A 19,986-nucleotide genomic window follows, 5' to 3' on the forward strand; every position below is an offset into this window, starting at 1 on the left:
AGAGAGAGAGAGAGAGAGAGAGAGAGAGAGAGAGAGAGAGAGAGAGAGAGAGACAAGTTGGGAATAGGTAGTAGGGAGGATGGGGAAGACTTGGAATATGGAAAGGAGAGTGTGATTAAAGCACACTGTACATGTGCACAGAATTCTCTAAGGAAAGAAAGTGGGGAGGAGGGATGGAGGAGTGGAAGAGTGCTGCTCTCATCCTGACCTTAGAGAGGCAGAGGCACAGGACTCAAAGGCCTTGCTGTCCAGGCAGCCTAGCCAACTGGTGAACTCCAGGTTCAGTGAGAGACATTGTGTTGAAAAGGAAGGTGGATAGATGGGAGGGTACCTGATGTCAGCTTCTGGCTTACACCTACACACAGGCATACACATGTGAACACACATAAAAACATGTACAGAATGCATACAAATTAATTAAAAATAAGAAAATACTTGTTAGGTTATAAATAATAATTATAAAAAATCCATGCAGAATGATCACGCATTCATTGTGTGTCCCTCTGAGATTTGTCTTTCAGTACATCCTCTCTGGCCTGGGAGGTAACGGAAAGCTCTTACCATGTGACCCTATTGTTCCTAGAAACTTTACTGTGAAGGAAAGAATGACCCCCAATCGCCCTTTTATGTGTTTTTGACATTGCTCTTTGCCTGCCAGTGTGCTGCTTTGCTGTTAATTATTCACAACACCTAATCTATCCAGTTTTCTCCAGATCCCACAAGTCTTTTATAATAAAGAGCCTAGAATTTAGTATTTGACCTTCTTTTACTAGTTTTCAATAAGATGCCTTGACCAGTAAGTTTTTATATGTAAACCTATATGGAAGTACATTAGAAACAATGTAGAAAACACCCTGGCAAAGAGGTTAGCTAGCTTGTGCATTGTGAATGTGTGTGGATGTGGATATTCATGAGCATTTCTGTTTGTATGTATTTCAGTTTGATTTGTATGTGCATATGTACGCACATGCAGCATGCACACTCGTGTGTGTGTGTGTGTGTGTGTGTGTGTGTGTGTGTGTTTGTGTGTGTGCAGGTACAGGCACATATGTGCCACAGCACACATGCGAAGGTCAGAGGTCAACTGCAAGAGTGTTTTCCCTTCCACCATGTATCTGGGGCCTGAACTCTGGTTGTCAGCTTTGCTCAGCAATCACTTTTACCCACGGAGTCATCTCACCTGGCCATGTATTTTCAATAATGGAAAACATTGGTGCATTTTAACAAGGTGCAGGATAATCTTCATTTAGTATTTTTTCATTTGAGCTATGTCTTTTTTTTTTTTTTTTTTACAAAAGTCTAAAGACTTTCTAAGATAAACATGCTACCCTTGGCCTCTTGGGCAATTTTCCGTACGTTCCTGTTTTTAAGTGAGACTTCATGTTTCTGGATGCTCACCCACATTGATTAGCAAACCCTTTGTTCAGGTGAGAAGATCTCTTTAACATTGTAACATTTAACAATGCAGATTTTTTTTCTCTGAGGTAAATTCAGTGTATGAGCTGATTGATAATCAAATGTTTCCATTTTAGTTGCAAGGGTTTGGCATTGGATCTGGAGGATGGGACCTTCATTAAACTTGCAGCTGACGGCACTGTGCTCAGGTAATGCAATGTTATTGTGGTCAAAGGCTCCACGATACCTTATTACTACTGTACAGTCCTTAAGCTACAAGATGGCATTATTATTTTAGTCAGTCAGACAACAGATAATAGTTCTGTATTCCTTTTAACTTCTTAGAAATATTTTCATGAGATAAAGTAGAAAATAACATGCTTTGTGTCATTGCCTGCCCTTTTTTAAATGTTTATTTATTTATTTATTTATTCACTTTATATCCTAGTATCACCACCCTCCCCCCACCCCCCTCTTTCTTCTCTGATAAGGGGGACCCCACCCCACCACCATCCTGGGCACATCAAGTCACTGCAGAACTAGGGGCATCTTCTCCTACAGTGGCCGGACAAGGTGGCCAGTTAGGGGAACAGAATCCACAGGCAGGCAACAGAGTCAGGGACAGCCCCTGCTCCAGTTGTTGGATGACCCACATGAAGACCAAGCTGCACATTTGCTACATACATGTGGGGAACATAGTCCAGCCCATATATGCTCTTTGGTTTGTGCTTCAGACGCTGGAAGCCCCCTAGGGTCCAGGTTAGTTGACTCTGTTGGTCTTTCTGTGGAGTCCCTATTCTCTTTGGGTCCCTCAATCATGCCCCTAACTCTTCTATAAGACTTCTGGAGCTCTGTCTGATGTTTTGATCTGGGTCTCTGTATCTGTTTAAGTCAGCTGCTAGGTGGACCCTCACAGAGGACAGTTATGCTAGGCTCCTGTCTACAAGCATAGCATATCATCATTAATAGTGTCATGGATTGGTTCTTGTTCATGGGATGGGTCTCAATTTGGGCCAGTCATTAGCTGGCCATTCCCTCCATCTCTGCTCCATCTTTGTCCCTGCATATCTTATAGGCAGGACACATACTGGGTCAAAGGTTTTGTGGATGGGTTACTGTCCTTATTATCCTTCCACTGGGAGTCCGGCCTGGCTACAGGAAGTGCCCACTTTAAGATCCACATCCCCACTGCTAGGAGTGTCTGCTAGACTGTCCCATGTAGACACCCTAGGGCCTTCCTACCCTCACCTCTGTCCCAGGTCTCTGGCACATCCTAGAGATGCCCCCAGCCAATTTCCGTTTTCTCTGCTCTCCCTATACCTGATACCCTTCCCTCCCTATCCCCTCTCCTACTCACTTCCCTCCCTCCATCCACCTCTGATACCTATTCTATTTTGCCTTCTGAGAAAGACTCAACTATTCTCCTCCTTGTTATTTGGCTTCTTTGGGTCTGTGGATTGTAGCATGGTTATCCTGTACTTTATGGTTAATGTCCACTTATAAGTGAGTATATACCATGCATGTACTTTTGGTTCTGGGTTACGTCACTCAGGATGATATTCTCAAGTTGCATCCATTTGCCTGCGAAATTCCTGATGTCCTTGTTTTTGAAAACTGAGTAGTATTCCATTGTATAAATAAGCCACATTTTCTTTACCCATTTTTCAGTTGAGGAACATCTGAGTTGTTTGCAGTTTCTGGCTATTACAAATGAGGCTACTATGAACATAACTGAGCAAGAGTCCTTGTGGGATGGTGGAGCATCTTTTGGGTATATGCCCAGAAGTGATGTAGCTGCTTCCTGAGGTAGATCTATTCCCATTTTCTGAGAAATCATCAAGTTGATGTCCAGAATGGTTATACAAGTTTGACTCCATTGTACAATGTAGAAATGTTCCACTTGATCCACATCCTCAAAAGATCATGGATATCGCACTTTTGTTTTTCACTGGGTACTTAGAATACCATCAGGGATCCTTTGATTAAAGAAGGTACTGATGGGTACTGTGTAGGGGTTGTTGGTCTATGTATACCACTTTAGGCCATTACTTGCTTCCATCATGCAGGGCTCCTTGTGGACCAGGTCAGCCCCACGCTCTGGTTTCCTTTTCATCCTTCTTCTCTGAGTGCATGCAGACCTCTCAGGTTGATCAAGGTATGAAAAGCAGTTAGTAAGAAGCTGTCATCACTGCTGAGTCTTAGGGAGAGCACCGTGGAGTGGAGATCTACTTCCCACCACATACTCACAGTGTTGTTATCCCAGCATGACCATACAGTAGTGCTCTGTTATTATTCATACCCATTTGGTCAGCATCAAAGAAGACTCAATATAGAGCCCATGCAAGCACTCTCTCTTTGGATACTTTTGAAAGATCATTTATTTTGTAATCAAGTTGCTTTCATATTTCCTCCAGACTCTTCCCTGAGGTGTGTCTAAAAGGAGCAAGTATGGCCTTATCTCTGATTATTTTGTCCTTTATTCGCCTATCTTTTCAGGCAGCTAGGGGGTGTGTCTATCTGTATGCAAATACTGTGCCCATGACCTTTAAGTCTGTAGTCAAGTTGGTCATGTTCTGGGAAATCTTCAGTCATTCTCTAGTTTCTCATTTCTGTCTGTCTGTCTGTCTGTCTGTCTGTCTGTCTGTCCAGTCTGTCTCTCCCAGTTCAGCTTCTGAATAACCTGGAGTTCTACTAGCACACTTTATCTCCCTGATGATGTCTTTGATGCTGGACAGTAGATATTTGTCTGCCCATGTTTACCTCTGGACTTCCTCCATCTTGACCCAGTCTTCTGAAGTGACAGCCTCTAAAGAAGAGAACTCTCTGTTTTCTTCCTTATTTGGTCTCCTCCATTTCTTCATTTTCCCTGTCAGATTATTTTCCAACCAAAATTAAATTCTTGTAAAGAACTATATAAAATATCAACTTTCACATTGCAGAAGCAATATTCTGAGCATAGAACTTTCTTCATCTCGTTTTGTTTGGTACATTCCTCTGCCTGCTGCTTGCCAGTGTGATTCCAGCATGCTTGGCGGTCTGATGTACGTGTCCTTGTGTGGGTGGATTGTCCACTCTTGTTTCCACAGGCCCTTGGTGCTAGGGGCGTACCACTTCTGTGGAGCTGATGTGGCTCGTATTCTAACCTGCTCTTCTTCCCTGCTACCAATGTCACCCGTTCCACCCTGTCTACTTGGTTGTCTCCTAATATTGTTCCAGTTGGATATGTGTTTTGCTCGTGTGTGTGTGTGTGTGTGTGTGTGTGTGTGTACACATGTGCGTGTTACTGGGGTTAGAATCCAGGACCACACATACACTAGACTAGTTTCCTATCACTAGTCTACATTCCCAATGCTTTCTTTTTCCTTTTATGTCTGAGACAAGGTCTCTCTTAAGGTTTCCAGAATGGCTTTAAACCTGCAGTCCTCTGACCTTACGCTGGAGGAGCTGGGATTTGAAGCATGTGCTGCCACACTGGCTTTGTCCCGTCTTTTGATGACACCACAGCTTCTCTACAAAAAGACAACACCTTCTGCAGCAGTCCCCCCGTGTAGGGCAGGTCCTCCTCATTTGCTAGTGGATAGGCTAAACGTAGAAGAGCCAGGGCTGTGGTAGAAATCCCAGAGCATCCAGACAGTAAGCTTTGAACTGATCCACTTTCACTTGTGTTACTTAAGGCAAGTGTTTTCTGCCTTAAGTGAATAGACTTTTATGCTATGACCATGAAGGGCTTATAGAATCCCAGACCAGTTAAGATCAACCCAGCTGAAAACAAAACACATAAAAACAAAAGCAATAGTTGAGCATGGTGGCCCATGAGTGGCACTCAGGAGACTGAGGCAGGAGGATCACATGTTAAGTCCAGTGGGAATGGGGTTAAGTAGTTTCACTGTCTTCAAAGATGTAATCACGGGAACTGTAACGAGTTCTGCAGTCCTTTCTCTTCAACAGGGCAAGCCACGGTACCAAGATGATGACTCCAGAGGCACTGACTGAGACCTATGGCAAGAAAGACTGGAGGCACTGTGCGTCAGACAAACGCTGTACATCAGACAAGCCTTGTGCTACAGACAAAGGCAGTGTGTCGATCGGTGACATTCCTTGCTGCTCAGGTAGGGCTCGTCCTCATTCATGCTGCTTCACTCTAGCCTGTTACCTCTAGTGTGAGAGCACAAGGAAAGGAAACACCTCTGTCCCTTGCCAAGCAAGATGTCCAAAGGAATGGATGGAACTCTATGGCACTAGGATATGTTATTTCTCAAGCATGTCTGGTTTCTGTTTGGCATTAGTTCAGCATCTCCTTTTAAGCCACGTTTCTGCTGGTGTGAGGAAGCTTTCCTTGAATCTCCTTTCACTTGTGTTTGTTCTGGAGTAAAAGGACCACCTTGTGGATGGTGCATCCCTTAGCTGGACTGGGTTCTTCGTGCAGCAGTTAGTAGCACGCTCTGTCCTCAGCTTCCCCGTCTCCCACGTCTTCATATCTCCACCGCCTGTACTCCCGTCCCCTTAGATTCTGCTTTCTTACGGACAGCCCTATCACCTGCCTCTGATTTTTATTCTAAAATGACTCCCCATGTTCTTTTCAAGTCTGTGATGAGCTTAACCAAAGCTAAACAAGCAATATTTTAGAAATTATTTACTGACGTAGATATGCATGGACTGATTTGAAGTGGTTAAGATCTTTTGATGGACAAGGAGTCCTCATTAGAATTAGGCTGCTTCTCTGTTCCCTCTGCCTTAAACCTCCGTTTTTTTCTACTGCTCTAGAGTATTAAAATGCACCTTTTCCCTTTCAGACCTGTGACAACCTAAAAATGGCTAACATTTGCTTGTTACTATTGTGTGGCCCTCTTACATTTGCCTTCTTTTGAGATGTTTGTTTATCTTTCTGGTGAGCTGAAAGTATTAGGAGGTGTGAATGGGTTTGACAAAATCAGTGGGTAAGGAAAATGAGACTTTGCCTTAGAGTTCAGTATTGGATGCTTTTACACATCTCAGTCAAATTTTCCTTCCCAAGTAATGATAATGAATTGTTTTCTCTGGCTGGGAGCAGCCCTCACTGGTAGAGTATGTGTGAAGTTGTATGTTCAATTCCCAAGAGCAAAAAGCCCTGTTAAGTCATTTCTTCCCTTTTCCAGGGAAAGCTAAGCACATAGCTAAGTGTTTTGCTTCAGAAGTCATTCAAAATCTTGAGTATTTTTAAAAGCAGAGTATTCCACAGCAATGAAAAAGCAGGTACCCAGTTATGACAGGCTCATTTGCTTACTGCATGCCCACCTAAGGGCATTCTTTCTTTGAACTGACAGCTCCTTCTGCTTCATTTCCCCATGTGCATCTTGGTGACTTTGAATGGGTCAAATCTTACCTGGTTTGTTGGGCAGAGTTGTCATCCAGGTGTCAGAACCTGGGATTGTTTTCTGTGTTTCCACCTCACTGCTGGGGTGTCTCAGCACCACAGATGTGCCTGCCACTCAGGGGAGGTGAAACGCAGCAGGCAGAAGTATTAGGCTGTGTTTCTTCCTTGCTGGTGGGGTGGCCGCCAACATGCCAGTCAGAGATGGGGGAATGCAGTCTAAGATAGGAGTCCCAGCCTGTGTTCCTCTAGGTGAGAAACATCTGGGACAGATGCTGTGGTTCTCAAACTCCTGTGAACATAGACACTGCTGGGGACTATGAGGCACAGGTGTGATGGTGTGATGGTGTGATGGTGTGTGTGTGTGTGTGTGTGTGTGTGTGTGTGTGTGTCTCCAGGTTAGCTCCAAGTGAGTGCCAGGAGTAGGGAGGGAGACTTCGATGTCACTCTCTGAGGAAGGCCTCCCCCAAACCCCACAGCAGTCCTTGAAGAAGGAGATGGTCCTTGCTTGTCTAACTGCTTTATTCATGGCAGATGAAGATGCATACATCTTACTCAGGGTGAACCAGAGATAAAAATGCCTTTTGCAGGAAGGGATGCCCAGGAAGGGAAGCTCATGGCTACACTTGGAGCCTATCTGGATACCTCAGTAGCATGGAGAACTCTAGGTTCTATGCTACGTGACCTGTTGTCATGGTCTTCTTAGTGGGTTGTCATGGTCATTTATTCCAAGACAGGAACCTGGTCAGGAGTAAGTTTGAACCCCTGCTGTTCTCAATTCAAATCTTACCTGGTTTGTTGGGCAGAGTTGTCATCCAGGTGTCAGAGCCTGGGGTTGTTTTCTGTGTTTCCACCTCACTGCTGGGGTTTACCTATTTACCTGGGTTCTAAACTTGCAACAACCTAACCAGTTCTGTCTGGTACCCCACATAGGATATCAGACTATGATACACAATAAAGGCCTGCCTCTAATAAAAATAAAACCTTTTAAGTGCAAGTGCACACAGTGCCCAGAAGAGGATGTCAAGACAGCTTGGGACTGAGTTACAGGTGTTTGGAATCTTGAATGCTGGGATCTAAACTCAGGTCCTCTGGAAGAATAGTGCACGCTCTTAACCACTGAGCCTTCTGCCGTCCCATTATAAAATTTTATTAGTGTAGAGAAGCATGAAGAAAAGGTCTAGTGGTTCCACAATACAATTAGATGATGCTTACATTCAGTATTATAGAAATAGGGGACAATGGGCTCTGGATTTCACTGGAGGTTGAGGTGAGTTAGTTGAGTTGGGCATCTGGGCCATGTGGTGACAGGACGACTGTGTTACATCTGTCGTGCCATGATACTCAGCAGCACAGCTGGAGTCAGATATTGGGTCACAGGGATGCAACATGCACCATCAGAAGAGAGAGTTACCTGGGACGTGGCAATCCAAAGGTGACAGATGTGCCAAGGAAGGCCTTGGATTCGATTTACCTCAAGGCCACACAGACTAAACCTTAATTCTTTTCTCAGGTGAGACCCTTGAGTTTTTCGGATACAGGCTACTCATGAAGCATGACTTTTTTTCCTGTCATTACTTTGAATGTTCTCAGGTTTTCCGATTTGTCTGAAGGAGCGTGAAAGTTGAATGCAGTGTTTGCATGGGTTAATCAGCACAGGTGTTAGGGAAGTTTGTGGAGAATGTTTTATAGGACTCTAATGTTAGATTTGACTGTTATGAAATTTGGTGACTAGTAATATATTATGGCTTCTTCATATTGCATTTTATACTGATAATATACTCTGCTTTGAGGTTATATATTTTGCTATTGAAATGTGTTTTAATAAAATGTTTAACTTACAGATTTCTTATTTCAACTTTCTTTTAGTGTCATTGGAACTTAAACATTCCTCAAAAGATGAGGATGGGGACTGGGAGATGGCTCAGTAGTTAAGAGCACTATTCTAGCAGAAGACCCAGGTTCAGTTCCCAGCATCCACATCATAGATCAAAACTGTTTGTAACTCTAGTTCCAGGGGCTCTTGCACCCCCTTTTGGCCTCCATAGGCACTAGGTACCCATAGAGTGCATACATACATGCAAAGACAATGCTCAAATGCACTCCATTAAACAATAAATCTTTAAAATATGAACAAAAGGGTAGCCTGTAGCAATGCCAATTTGAATTGAAGTGGGAGTTTTCACTAAAACCACTATAAAAAGTTCTCTCCATATCCAGCAAACTGTCATTGTACATTCAAGGACAAATGTAATATGAATAAAATATGCCCCCAAATAAAAATGAAAAAGGCTGGGGAGAATCTGAGTTCAATCTCCAGAAATCACCTTCAGAAACCCTGTCATGTGCCACATGCACTTGTCATCCCAGCACTCGGAAGTGGGAATGCATAGAAGCCGGCGTCCTTAGAAACAAATGGTGGATGGTGGCACCTGTTGTCCGGCCTCCACTTGCACTCACACCTCTTCTCTTCCTCCAACACAGAGTGACATAAAATGGAGATGATTGAATGAGCGTCCAGACTCTCCTCGGACACGTCTCTCTATTTTCTATAAGCAGGGGACACTGATGACACTGATTTTTATTTGTTTGTTTGCTTGTTTTAGGAAAGTGTTATTTCTACGATAACTACTTTGACCTGCCAGGGGCTCTTCTGTGCGCCAGAGTGGTGGACTCTTTAACAAAGGTGAGTGGGCGCTAAGGTGTTTTTTTTTTTTTAAAAAAAAACAAACAAAAAAAACCCCCCTGTATTTAGCCATAAATAAGAGGAGTTAATTATGTGTAGCTCATGGGTTGAGATTTCACAGTTTTCTTTGGGTGGTTTCAGAGGTGACTGAGGAAGCAAAACATGGTGAAATTGGTCAAAAATATTTTTGGAAAATTAAATAATGATACCCCTTTTTTTTTTTAAAAAAAAAAAAAAAAGCAGTTTGGTCAAGAAAAGGACACCCTCTTCTCCAGTAGGGGGCGTAAAAGTCTAAAATAAGGAAACAGAAAACATGCACTGAACAAATATTTTCTAGTTTTATTAGCAGATTAAAAAAAAAAAGTACAGTTAATTGAGAAAAATTCCATGTGTCTTATATATTTTGAATATCAAATGAGAAACATGAGGCAAAATTTTTTAATTAATCTTTTGCTTTGTGCCTGCCCAGATGAATTAAATCTTGTGATTTGACAATTTATAGCTAGATTTAAGACCTATGAATGCAACCGGGTTTGCATGCCAGTATTTCTTTTCTTTTTGCATACATTGTATTTTAAAGTCACAGTTAAGTATATAAGTGGCTTATTATGAAAATGAGAATTATAGTCAGACATTTGTGAAGGTTTTCGTTGAGCAGGAGCTATTTTTGTTTAGTTTGGAGTTGGAGATTTTCCTCGGGGCCTAGAGCATGCATGCATATCTCCGCTGAGGCATGTTCTCAGCATTGTAGTTTTTATTAGCATAAAGTGGAGTCTGCTCCTTACCTGACACCAATGGGGGTCGGGGGAGTGTCAAGTCTTCCCCTCCCCTCCAAGCCTGGGGACCAAACCCAAGTTCTGCAGCTTCCAGGCAAGGGCTCTACTGCTGAACTTCAGCCCAGGTCATCAGTCTTTTGTATCTTGTAATGTGCATAATTATATATAAATATGTAGTGGCCTTTTTGTATAAAGAGAAGACACTATTAATGTTTCTATGAGGCAAAGAGCTGTAGAGTTGTGTAGTTGGGTATATATATATATATTTTTTTTTTTTTTTTTTTGCTAGCTTGGAAAATTTTCCATAAAATGATTTCCATTTCGGATTTAGCAGCTCAGCCATCCCGCTGCAGTAACTTACCGATTTTTATATAGAAGTGCGGGTTAAGTGGACACTGAATTCTGAGCTAACCTGCTTTGGGCCCTGTATTACCATCATGCATTAAGAAGTGTGTTCTGTTATCTCAGAAACAACAGAGCTTTGTAACTTTCTTATATAGTTAGATATTCTGTAGTGTTGGGCTGTATGAGTGGACATTTTTCCCTTAGTTGGGCTATGTGAACTACAGTGATATTTAGTGATGTTTATTTGTGCGTTGACTTGTAGCAGTGACTTTTGAGGAATATTTCTGTATTAATCTGTCAGGTTTTCTAAAACCCAAATTCCTACCTTAAAGTAGATACCTGTTACAATTTGCTGTAGCTTACCACTATGTTTAGAAGCAGAATTACTGCACTTGTTACATTTGGAAATTTCTTTTTTTAGCAGAACAGAGGTCAAAAAACATTTGATTTTTGGAAGGATGTAGTTGCTGGTATACAACACAATTTTAAAATGTCAGCCTTTAAGGGTGAGTAACGTGAAGAGAGGCCTCCTGGTAGAGGTTTGTTGACTGCCCATGTCTACTGAATTAGATAGAGTCTACCTCTTTTGCTTCTTACTTGGGATTTAATCTGGTAAAAATGTTTGCTCTAAAATTAGTCCTGATGCCTGTATTTCTATCTGTTCTGTGGTTATAACTGTCAGGAGTCTGAGCCAGTTTATCCAGCTACCTTCAGATGTTTCCCAGTGCAGTTCTCCTTCGTGGGCAGGAGGATGTTTCCTAGAATGAAAGTCCCAGTCCTTGTTTTCTGGTTTAAGAGCAGAGCTGATGACCTGTGACCCTCAGCGTAGTGGTAACAGAGGGACAGATAAAGTGCCTGCTGATAGAATTTCCATTCTATTTCATTGTTTAAGGAACAGGAGTGGTTGGCCCAGAATGGGAGCAGAGTTACTGCCCCCCCTGAGCTAGGACTTTTAGTTTTCTTCTGCTGCAGGTTTAGAGAGTCTTATTTCAGGGAGTGCATAGCCTTTATGTTACACTGCCCTAGTGATTGAGTCAGACTGGATTGATTAACCAGTGGGCCAGTAGATGCTAATCAGCAGGATTTTAAGTGTTGAAATATGTTGCCTTTTGATTGACACCGGAAAAAAAAAATGCCTTCTTTTCGGTAAATCAAATCATCAAAATAATTTTAAATATTATGACTAAAATGTGCTAAGGCAGTAAATAATAATTGCAGGATATTTGTTCCAATTTGATATTTGTCTGACACCTTCTTCTCTCCCTCCAAGACAAAGCCAGTGTTTTGAAGTGATGTTTATGTGTTTTTATTTCCCTGTGTCTACTCATCAGCTTTGGCCCAGGCTCGTAGAGGCTGTTGCTTATATCCTCACAGTACCTGGCATGTGCCATCCCCACCTTCACAGAGAGAGCATGACAACTGTAAAGCCACCCACCCCTAATAACTGTTGTTATTAGCTTCAGCCAATGAAAAGCTGTAAAGCATAGTTGAGAACAGCCTGTTGTCGCCTTGAAATGAACTCAGCGTAGAAAAAAGGACTATTCATGTCGTTTTATTGCTTTGTAATACCAAGTAGATTAAATACTCCAGGCTTTAATAAGTGAGGTACAGCTTACCAGTTTTAAACAGTAATATAAAAATACAGTACAGAGCATAAATAAATAATGTCTTTTCATTTCTAGTCTGATGTTGAACCCCTTAATGTTAATTTATACTTCCACTGGAATGGAAGGCACACAAAGTTTCTATTCTAATGTTGTATAAGCCCATAAAACCATTTTACAAAGATGCAAGGAATTAAATCAGAGTAATCACACTGTATTACTGACATAAGAATAAGTCAGACATCTGTTTCCAAGTTGCACCAGGATGTAGACTTTCTGTAATTGCAGAAAAGCTTGAAACGGCTGTGACAAAGCACCTTGTAATTGAAATTAATTTTAATACAGTATTTTGGTTTCTTATGTGCACTTCAAAAACTATGTATGTACCTGTGCATTTGAATTTATCTTGATGAAAGGGGTTGTATTAGCCATCGAGTGATGCACCATCAGAACTATCCTAGGGTATACAGTGTCATTGAAATTTGAATATTCAAGTATTTAAAGAATATAAAGTTACGTGATATTTCCTGCATGTTTTCTAGATGCTCTCATATTATTAAAAATGAGCTTTTTTGAAAAGGGAATGTTGAGTTTTTGAAATGAGATTTATGGTAAGTTAGAGTTTTATTTCTGTTTTTGTGAGGCTTTTTTTTTTAACTTCTGTTAAAAAATGTAAATATTGATAGCATGACAAAAACGTTCCCGGGCTTTAGGGTTGCCACGTGTCCGGGAGGACGCTCACATGCCCACTGTTACTGCTCACTTGTTCGGGAGTGCACTTTAGAACGGTTATGTTGTTCACATTATTTTTAGCGTACCTCCATATGCGTCTCCAGGGAGGGAGCGATAGAACTGGGGGGAAGCCTTTCTAAGCGGAGGATTAGAATGAGCATGACAGGAAGTGCTCACATGGGAGCCACTAGGAATCCTGAGAAGGACGAGTGGACGTATTCAGAGGAGTAGAGGCCATTTGATTCTGCATTGGGCAACTGGAGCCACACCTGGTCATTTTCTGTGAGCTCCATGATTGCGCTCCCTGAAGCCTGATCCAGGTAGCCTTTGCTGTACTCATCATACGTGTACATCGTGGGTGTGCCGTTCTTATACAAGCCTACCCAAACGTGAGTCCCTTTCACGTGCACGTGGTAGGAGAAGTAGTATACACCTGGGATCTTACAGGTAAAGATTCCAGATCTTGGGTCGTAATGCTGCTGCCTGTTGTACAAAATCTCGTCAAATGGGATGGGGGCACCTACTGCTGGGTAAGCTTTGGAGAGAATGACAGTAAAAGCCGACACAGGCATGCCTGTTACCCCATGGTTAGCACTGACAAGAGGCATCCCAGAAAGCCTGGGCCTCTGGCCTGCCTTTATGAAGCCATCAGGCATGACTGCTTGCCCGGGGAGCCCTGGGGGTCCTGGGGGACCTGGGGGACCAGGTTCTCCACTGTGGCCTCTTGGACCAGGAGGACCTGGAGGACCGGTGGGCCCATTGAGGCCCTTAGTTGCTATGCCAGCTGGGCCCGGAGCACCTGGGTTTCCAGGGTCACCCTTCGATCCAGGGAATCCTGGGACACCTGGTGGCCCAATGGGGCCCCTGGTACCTGGTATTCCAGGTTCCCCTCTTGGACCGGCCTCACCATTGTGTCCAGGCACTCCTTTAGCTCCTACTGGGCCGATAGGACCTCGAAGACCAGGGGCTCCTCCCACTCCAGGATCACCTTTTGGACCTGGTAACCCTGGGTTACCCTTAGGACCATTGAGACCTGGCTCCCCAGGATACCCTGTTTTTCCATCTAACCCAGGGGGACCTCTTGCTCCTCTAGCCCCGGGGGGCCCTGCAGGCCCAACCAGACCTGTCTCACCTTTAGCACCTGGGATTCCATGGTTCCCTGGGATTCCTTTAGGTCCTTGGGGTCCTGTATTCCCAGGGGGTCCAGTCAGACCTGGTTCTCCAGGATGACCCGCTGGCCCTTGTTCCCCTTTGGCACCTGGAGCCCCAGGAAGACCAGCAGGTCCCCTCTGTCCCCTCAAACCTGGCAAGCCTTGTTTTCCAAAGCCAGGAGTTCCTGGAGGCCCAGCTATTCCTGGAGCTCCTGGGTGGCCTTTTTCTCCTGGGATGCCTGGCTGACCAGGGGATCCAGTGGCTCCTGGCTTCCCAATACCTTCTCGTCCTTGCTTCCCAGGAGGACCTTGTGGCCCTGGTGGACCTGATGGCCCCGTTTCTCCTGGGAATCCCCGGTCACCTTTGACACCCGGCTGTCCTGGAAAGCCATTTTCACCTCTTCTTCCCAGTCCAGGGCGTCCAGGGGGTCCTGCGGGACCCTGAGGGCCTGGGTGGCCCGGAGCGCCATATCCTGTTTGCCCTTTCTGTCCATTCACGCCTGGAGCTCCTTGTGCCCCCTTTTCTCCAGGAAAGCCCCTAGGCCCAGGGGCACCTGTAGGTCCCTGTTGTCCAGGTTTTCCTGGCACAGAAATTCCAGCTGGGCCAGGGATTCCTGGGGGGCCTGGAGGGCCCCGAGGTCCTGGTAAGCCAGCTGGGCCAATATCTCCTTTGTGTCCATATGGTCCTCTCTCCCCTGGTTTGCCTGGCAGGCCTGGCAGGCCTGGCTTCCCTGTGGCTGATATTCCTGGTGGTCCTGGCAACCCTGGCTCTCCTTGGAGTCCAGGACTTCCATAGCCTGGCTTTCCTGGAGGTCCTGAGGGACCTGGATGTCCTCGAGGTCCAGCTGGGCCTGGTGGACCAGGAATGCCTTGTTCTCCTCTTACTGGAATCCCTGTAAGACACACCGACATACCATCCAGCATAAGTAACATTAAATGCAAGTAGAGATTCTCAAAGCATGATGAGGACGGAGTTTGGTAATGTCCTGTGTTTCAGGTAACTCTTCTACACACACAGCAGTCCTGCGTGGGTCTGGATGGGCTGGGTGATGTATTTGTTCACCTACCAAGCTTAGATTTAGACTTCTTATTTTTCAACCTCAATGTGTACTTGGGCTTTTGTTCTCCTTTATCAACTTACAACGGAGACAGAGAATGACAGGACTTATACATAATATATTGATGAGGCTCATAAAATAGTTTCAGACTGATGATCAAAACACAGGAAGTGCTTAATCTCGCAAAGCTGTGGATTCATTTAACCAAAGCACTGTCCTGGTATGCTAAACATAACTTTAGTAACCCCTTATTTAGTGCCTGTGACAGGACACACTGTTGGACCACTGAGATAAGGAAAGCACAGAAGGTGACCTAGAGGCCTCAGATGTAACATTCGATGCTTACTTTAAGAAGCACCTCAGTGGGGGGATGTAGCCTACAGTCTACTAGACACCACCGTGTACTCTGATGACGATGCTTGTTTCAGTCTATTGGCTGTAGTCATTGTAAGCATCATACAAAGTGTTTATTTCTCAGAGAAATTACATTTAACTAGTAAAGTTGACAGTAAAGTTGCAGATGATTTTTAATATTTACTCATGCAATTTTTATTTAAAAAGTTTCTAGAAACTTTTAGATTTTTTTTGTACTGTTGGAAAGCAGTACAAAGTACAAAGTAATGCTGATTTATCTAATGAGACAGTAGATAGCTCAAAACTGTAAAAATGATGTTTAACTATGCACGGGGTGTGTGTGTGTGTGTGTGTGTGTGTGTGTGTGTGTGTGTGTGTGTTCTAGACCTCAGAGCCAGGTCCTTATAGATGCTAGGTGAGGGCTTTACCACTGAGCTAAATGCTTAGCTGTATACCTATCAGTTTTTGGCTAAGCTTTTTTAATATAATAAACTCTTAAGACTTTAGTGACTTTAAAAAGTCAAACTGGAGACTAAGGAATAGTTATTAACAATTCTAAATTATCTTTGCTAATGCTTTTAAGAATATAATTTACTTTAGCTGTTAGTTGTTGATATGCAAGTACATTCATTTTTTTAACCCTCTCCTATTAAATAGCTGGCACTTAAAAGAGTAGTCAGACAACAGTAATTACTAATATTCTCAAAGATAAGTCTTGAGATTAACTTTGGTATACATTCATGATAAGTATTTGTAATATTGACACAGTTAAGATTGATTAGTAAATCAGGGATCTTTAATGGCTTGGAGTCAAATGGCATAGTTTTCAAATGCAGAATTTCCTTCAGCAGCTAATTATAAAGATTATAGTTATACAAAGATAACTGTCGTGGAATTGTGGAGATATGTTTTTCATGACATGTGACAGGAAAGGATAGCACCACTTGACCTCCAGTGACAGGTTGAGGACCTTTGTATCATGAACCATTGCTCTTGGGATCCTAAACCTCTCAGTGTAAGTAAAAATGGCTTCTGTAAGTGTTTGAGGGGACAGCCATCAGCTTGTAGCCTGCAGTCTAGAAAAGTAAGACTGTTGCAGCAGCAACCCTAGATACTAGAAGCTACCTTCTCTTAAGGTTCTTACATGTCCAACTGTGCACTGTGCCTGGGGAGCTTCCCCATAGCACAATTGAATGGGCTTTGGCTGATATCTCTCTCTCTCTCTCTCTCTCTCTCTCTCTCTCTCTCTCTCTCTCTCTCTCTCTCTCTCCTGAGCAGATTTGCCCAGGGATTGCATAGTAACTTTGTGGGTTCCTGCTGTCACCTTGATGTGAACATGTTTGTTACAGGCCTGGCCGTGGTGAGCAGTGAATGCAATTTCTGTTCATTATGAAAAAGAGACCAAGGTAGACTTAATAGTTAAAATACAGCTTTTTTGGCTTTGTGTCTGTTAAGATGATATTTCCATTTGTTCTGTAAGAACAGTAGGATAATGATAATGTTTAGGTGGGAAGACAGAAATACTTTTACCCTTCCAACCATGGTGCATTTGGGTTTTAATTCGACAGTTTTTGTGATAATGAAAGGTGTAAGGTTCTAAAAAAGTCTGGATTTGATCAGAGTGCTGAACCTATCGTTGCCCGTTGGCATTTCCAGCCGCACTCACTGCTTTAAGGTAAGTTAAGTCGGCCTTCTATTCATTCCTTCTTCCTTTTATCTTCCCTTCAGCTTACCTATGTTATGAGGCAGTCAAGAGTGTCTATCATCCTTTTTAATACTAAGCTACCTTTCATGCAACATCTAAATTCTCTTCTAAAAAAGACATACTTAAACATTTGATTTTTTTTTCAAAATGCTTGCCTTCAAAACTCCACCATTTAAATGGTATAACACATGCCTTCAATCAATGCAGGACAAAATATATGGCCAAAATGAAAAATACTGTGGACAAGGGAATCTGAAGATAGTTTATATTATCAGTAGTTGTGCCTGATGTTATAGATGGAATTAGCAAAGAGCAGGCCTGATTGTTGCCCTCCTTGACAGTTTCATCACCTGTACTGTCTCGACATCCATCATAGTAACAAAGCCAGACAGGTGAGGGATAGATTCCAGAGAAAGATAAAAATGTCTCAGGCTCTCCCTGAGAGAGGAGCAGGGAAAGAAACCATGCATGAATGTAGCAATAGCTAGACATACACATTCGGCACATGTAGACACATTTAAACTTTACAGCAGCCCTTGGAACTCTGAGCCCACACAGCTAGCACTTAGCAGTTAAGTTCATGTATGGACCAACTCCATTGTATATGGATGTATAAGTAATTAGGAGAATTGTTGCTTCCTTTGCCCATTAGGTTTATTGAGGGCTGGTTTTGTTTGATACCAGTTTTCTTTAATATCTTCAGGCTAGAGTTTTAAAACCAAATGTTTATATAAGTAGTTAGATACAAAATTTCTACTCTATGGAATTGTTTTTAGTTTAAAGTAACTTAATTTTATTGAAGTAATATTTCTAGAGTCTGGATAATTAAAAAGTCTTTGATATGCCTCAGTCTTTCTCTCACACCAACTTCTCCAGGGTGTTACCTTCCTATACTGACATGTTACTTCCAAGCATCATTGCACTGTAATAGCTCAAGCCAATCAAGACTTAGACATAGAATACGAACAGACTGGAAGTTATTTTGTTAAAGGGCTCATCATTAACATCTGGTAAATAGAGAATGTACAGTTGAGTTTACCTTTACTCTTTATGGCGTATGGGATGAAGTACTGTGTCTTGGGGCTGGCAAGTGGGCCCTTTATGCCTGTGGGAGTTTGGTACCGCTCAGCATAAAACATCCCGTGAACCAGGTTCAAGGACATTAGCAGCAGAAAGGGTATTTGTGGCAGCATATTTTCAAATGGATTCTGAAAAACAGAAGAGAATAATTACACATCACTCCATCACTGATCTGTTTCATTGCTGTGATGTTCTACAAATGATGCTTTATATAGGTTTCTCATGTTTTTTTTTTTAATGACTGACCTTTTATACTTTGAATATATTCCATAAAACTGTAAGAAGAAAGTTTTTGTTGCATGCATATATATGTCTTACTAGTTTTTGTTAGCTGCCTTAAAATAAAATGATCCCCACCAAATAGTCTCATTACTAGATGACTATATTAAATAATCCAGAGTCTTTGACATAACTTGAAATAGCTAGAACTTTCAAGATAAATTGAAATTCACATTAAGGCAAAAATCATACAGTCATTTTCATTAACAGTGTCTTAAATAGATGAATACAAATTAACTCATCTGGGTACCTTTTGGTAGAAAGCCACTTTTAAAAATCATGCACACACACAAAGGTGACTGAATGAAGCCTGTTTCCAAGCCAGCTGGCAGGGATGTCTCCCACTGACCCTCAGCAGAGGCTTACCTGGTGCTGGGAGTTCCTGGAGATGTGTGGGGCCGCTTCCCTGGCTCCCTCTGCAGTGAGCAGTGGATAATGCCCTCCCACAGCTGCCCTGGAGTATTTATACCGGCTTTCCCTTACTGCCTGAGGTTAAGCTGGCCCTAAGCTCCGCCCCTCAGGGGCCAGAAGCACTAATTAAGGTGGGAAGTCCTATTGGGCAGCCATACAAAATCAGGCTCTTTTCCTTGTTATTCTCATTGAAAAATAAACTCTTTGTCTCCATTGTATATTAATAGCTTTAGCTGTGCACCATTTTTTTCCTGTTTTCCTTTTAGGAGTTCTGACTCCAGTGTTGGTTCATGATGGAGTGATGATTTGTCCTTTTGAAAGAAGTACATTCTTGTGTTATTTGACTAAAAATACTTGGTAATATACAAAAATATGAGACTTATTTTGGGGAGAATATGGATTTAAATCATCATGTTAATCCTTCAGTTATTAGGGGAAAAAAATTCTGTAAAAATAGCTTACCTAAATGCTTGCTAACCTGGGAGACTTAAGCTCAAGGGGAAAAGGTGAAAATGTAGGTATATTCTTTCGCCAAACAGGATTTTAGGGAAAACTCTTAGAAGCATGAAAAAGATAGCATTAAATATTTCAGATATATTTATATTAAATATTTTAAAACTCTAGAGAAAGTGCAAGGCATCTTGTACTTATGGCTGTTAGCTGTTCAGTGTCCCTGAAGGGTTTAAGTTCTCTACTCAACTGCTACACTTGCTAAAAGGTCAGCAAGTGGCCTTAGGCTCTCCTCTAGTTCTCATTGGACCCTGTAGTTGAAAAGGCTGTGACCCTGATAATCCTGTTGTATGTTTGTATAAGGTTGCTACATTCATTTCAAAGGGAGAGAAATTCTCAGGCTTTGCCCTTTAAGAATACAGTTGACTGATGATGCAGTTTTCTACGGGGATCTTGAAGCGTCCCAGTTAGGCTTTTCTCCCAAAGAAATGAACATGGTCTCCATCTGTGTAAGTAGTTGACTTTCTCTTTCACAGCCTTAGAGAGCTATTGTCAGTGTTTCAGGATCCTAAGAAATGCAGTTTCGAGGAGCCCAGAGACCAAGTTCTGT

General features: G+C 42.6%; 2 protein-coding genes across 4 annotated transcripts in view; one reads left to right on the plus strand and one right to left on the minus strand.

Moving 5' to 3' along the window:
* Nucleotides 1-19,986, plus strand: part of Nt5dc1 (5'-nucleotidase domain containing 1) — a 109,750-nt gene that overhangs the window by 5,114 nt on the left and 84,650 nt on the right. The window contains exons 3-6 of one of the 3 annotated variants that reach the window (XM_028769005.1): nt 1,533-1,604; nt 5,344-5,504; nt 9,352-9,431; nt 10,974-11,058. In XM_028769005.1, the coding sequence (XP_028624838.1) occupies nt 1,533-1,604; nt 5,344-5,504; nt 9,352-9,431; nt 10,974-11,058 (398 nt within the window). The remainder of the gene's footprint in view (nt 1-1,532; nt 1,605-5,343; nt 5,505-9,351; nt 9,432-10,973; nt 11,059-19,986) is intronic. The other 2 variants (XM_028769006.1, XM_028769007.1) reach the window with 2 other exon arrangements.
* On the minus strand, nt 12,085-18,946 carry Col10a1 (collagen type X alpha 1 chain). Its single transcript, XM_028769003.1, has 3 exons — nt 18,882-18,946; nt 18,196-18,364; nt 12,085-14,932 (listed from the first exon to the last, which is right to left on the minus strand). The coding sequence occupies exons 2-3, from the start codon at nt 18,347-18,349 to the stop codon at nt 13,062-13,064; spliced, it is 2,025 nt and encodes a 674-aa protein (XP_028624836.1). The 5' UTR covers nt 18,350-18,364; nt 18,882-18,946; the 3' UTR covers nt 12,085-13,061.

Source organism: Grammomys surdaster, unplaced genomic scaffold (assembly GCF_004785775.1).
Source record: "Grammomys surdaster isolate TR1022 unplaced genomic scaffold, NIH_TR_1.0 190, whole genome shotgun sequence".
Taxonomy (NCBI): domain Eukaryota; kingdom Metazoa; phylum Chordata; class Mammalia; order Rodentia; family Muridae; genus Grammomys; species Grammomys surdaster.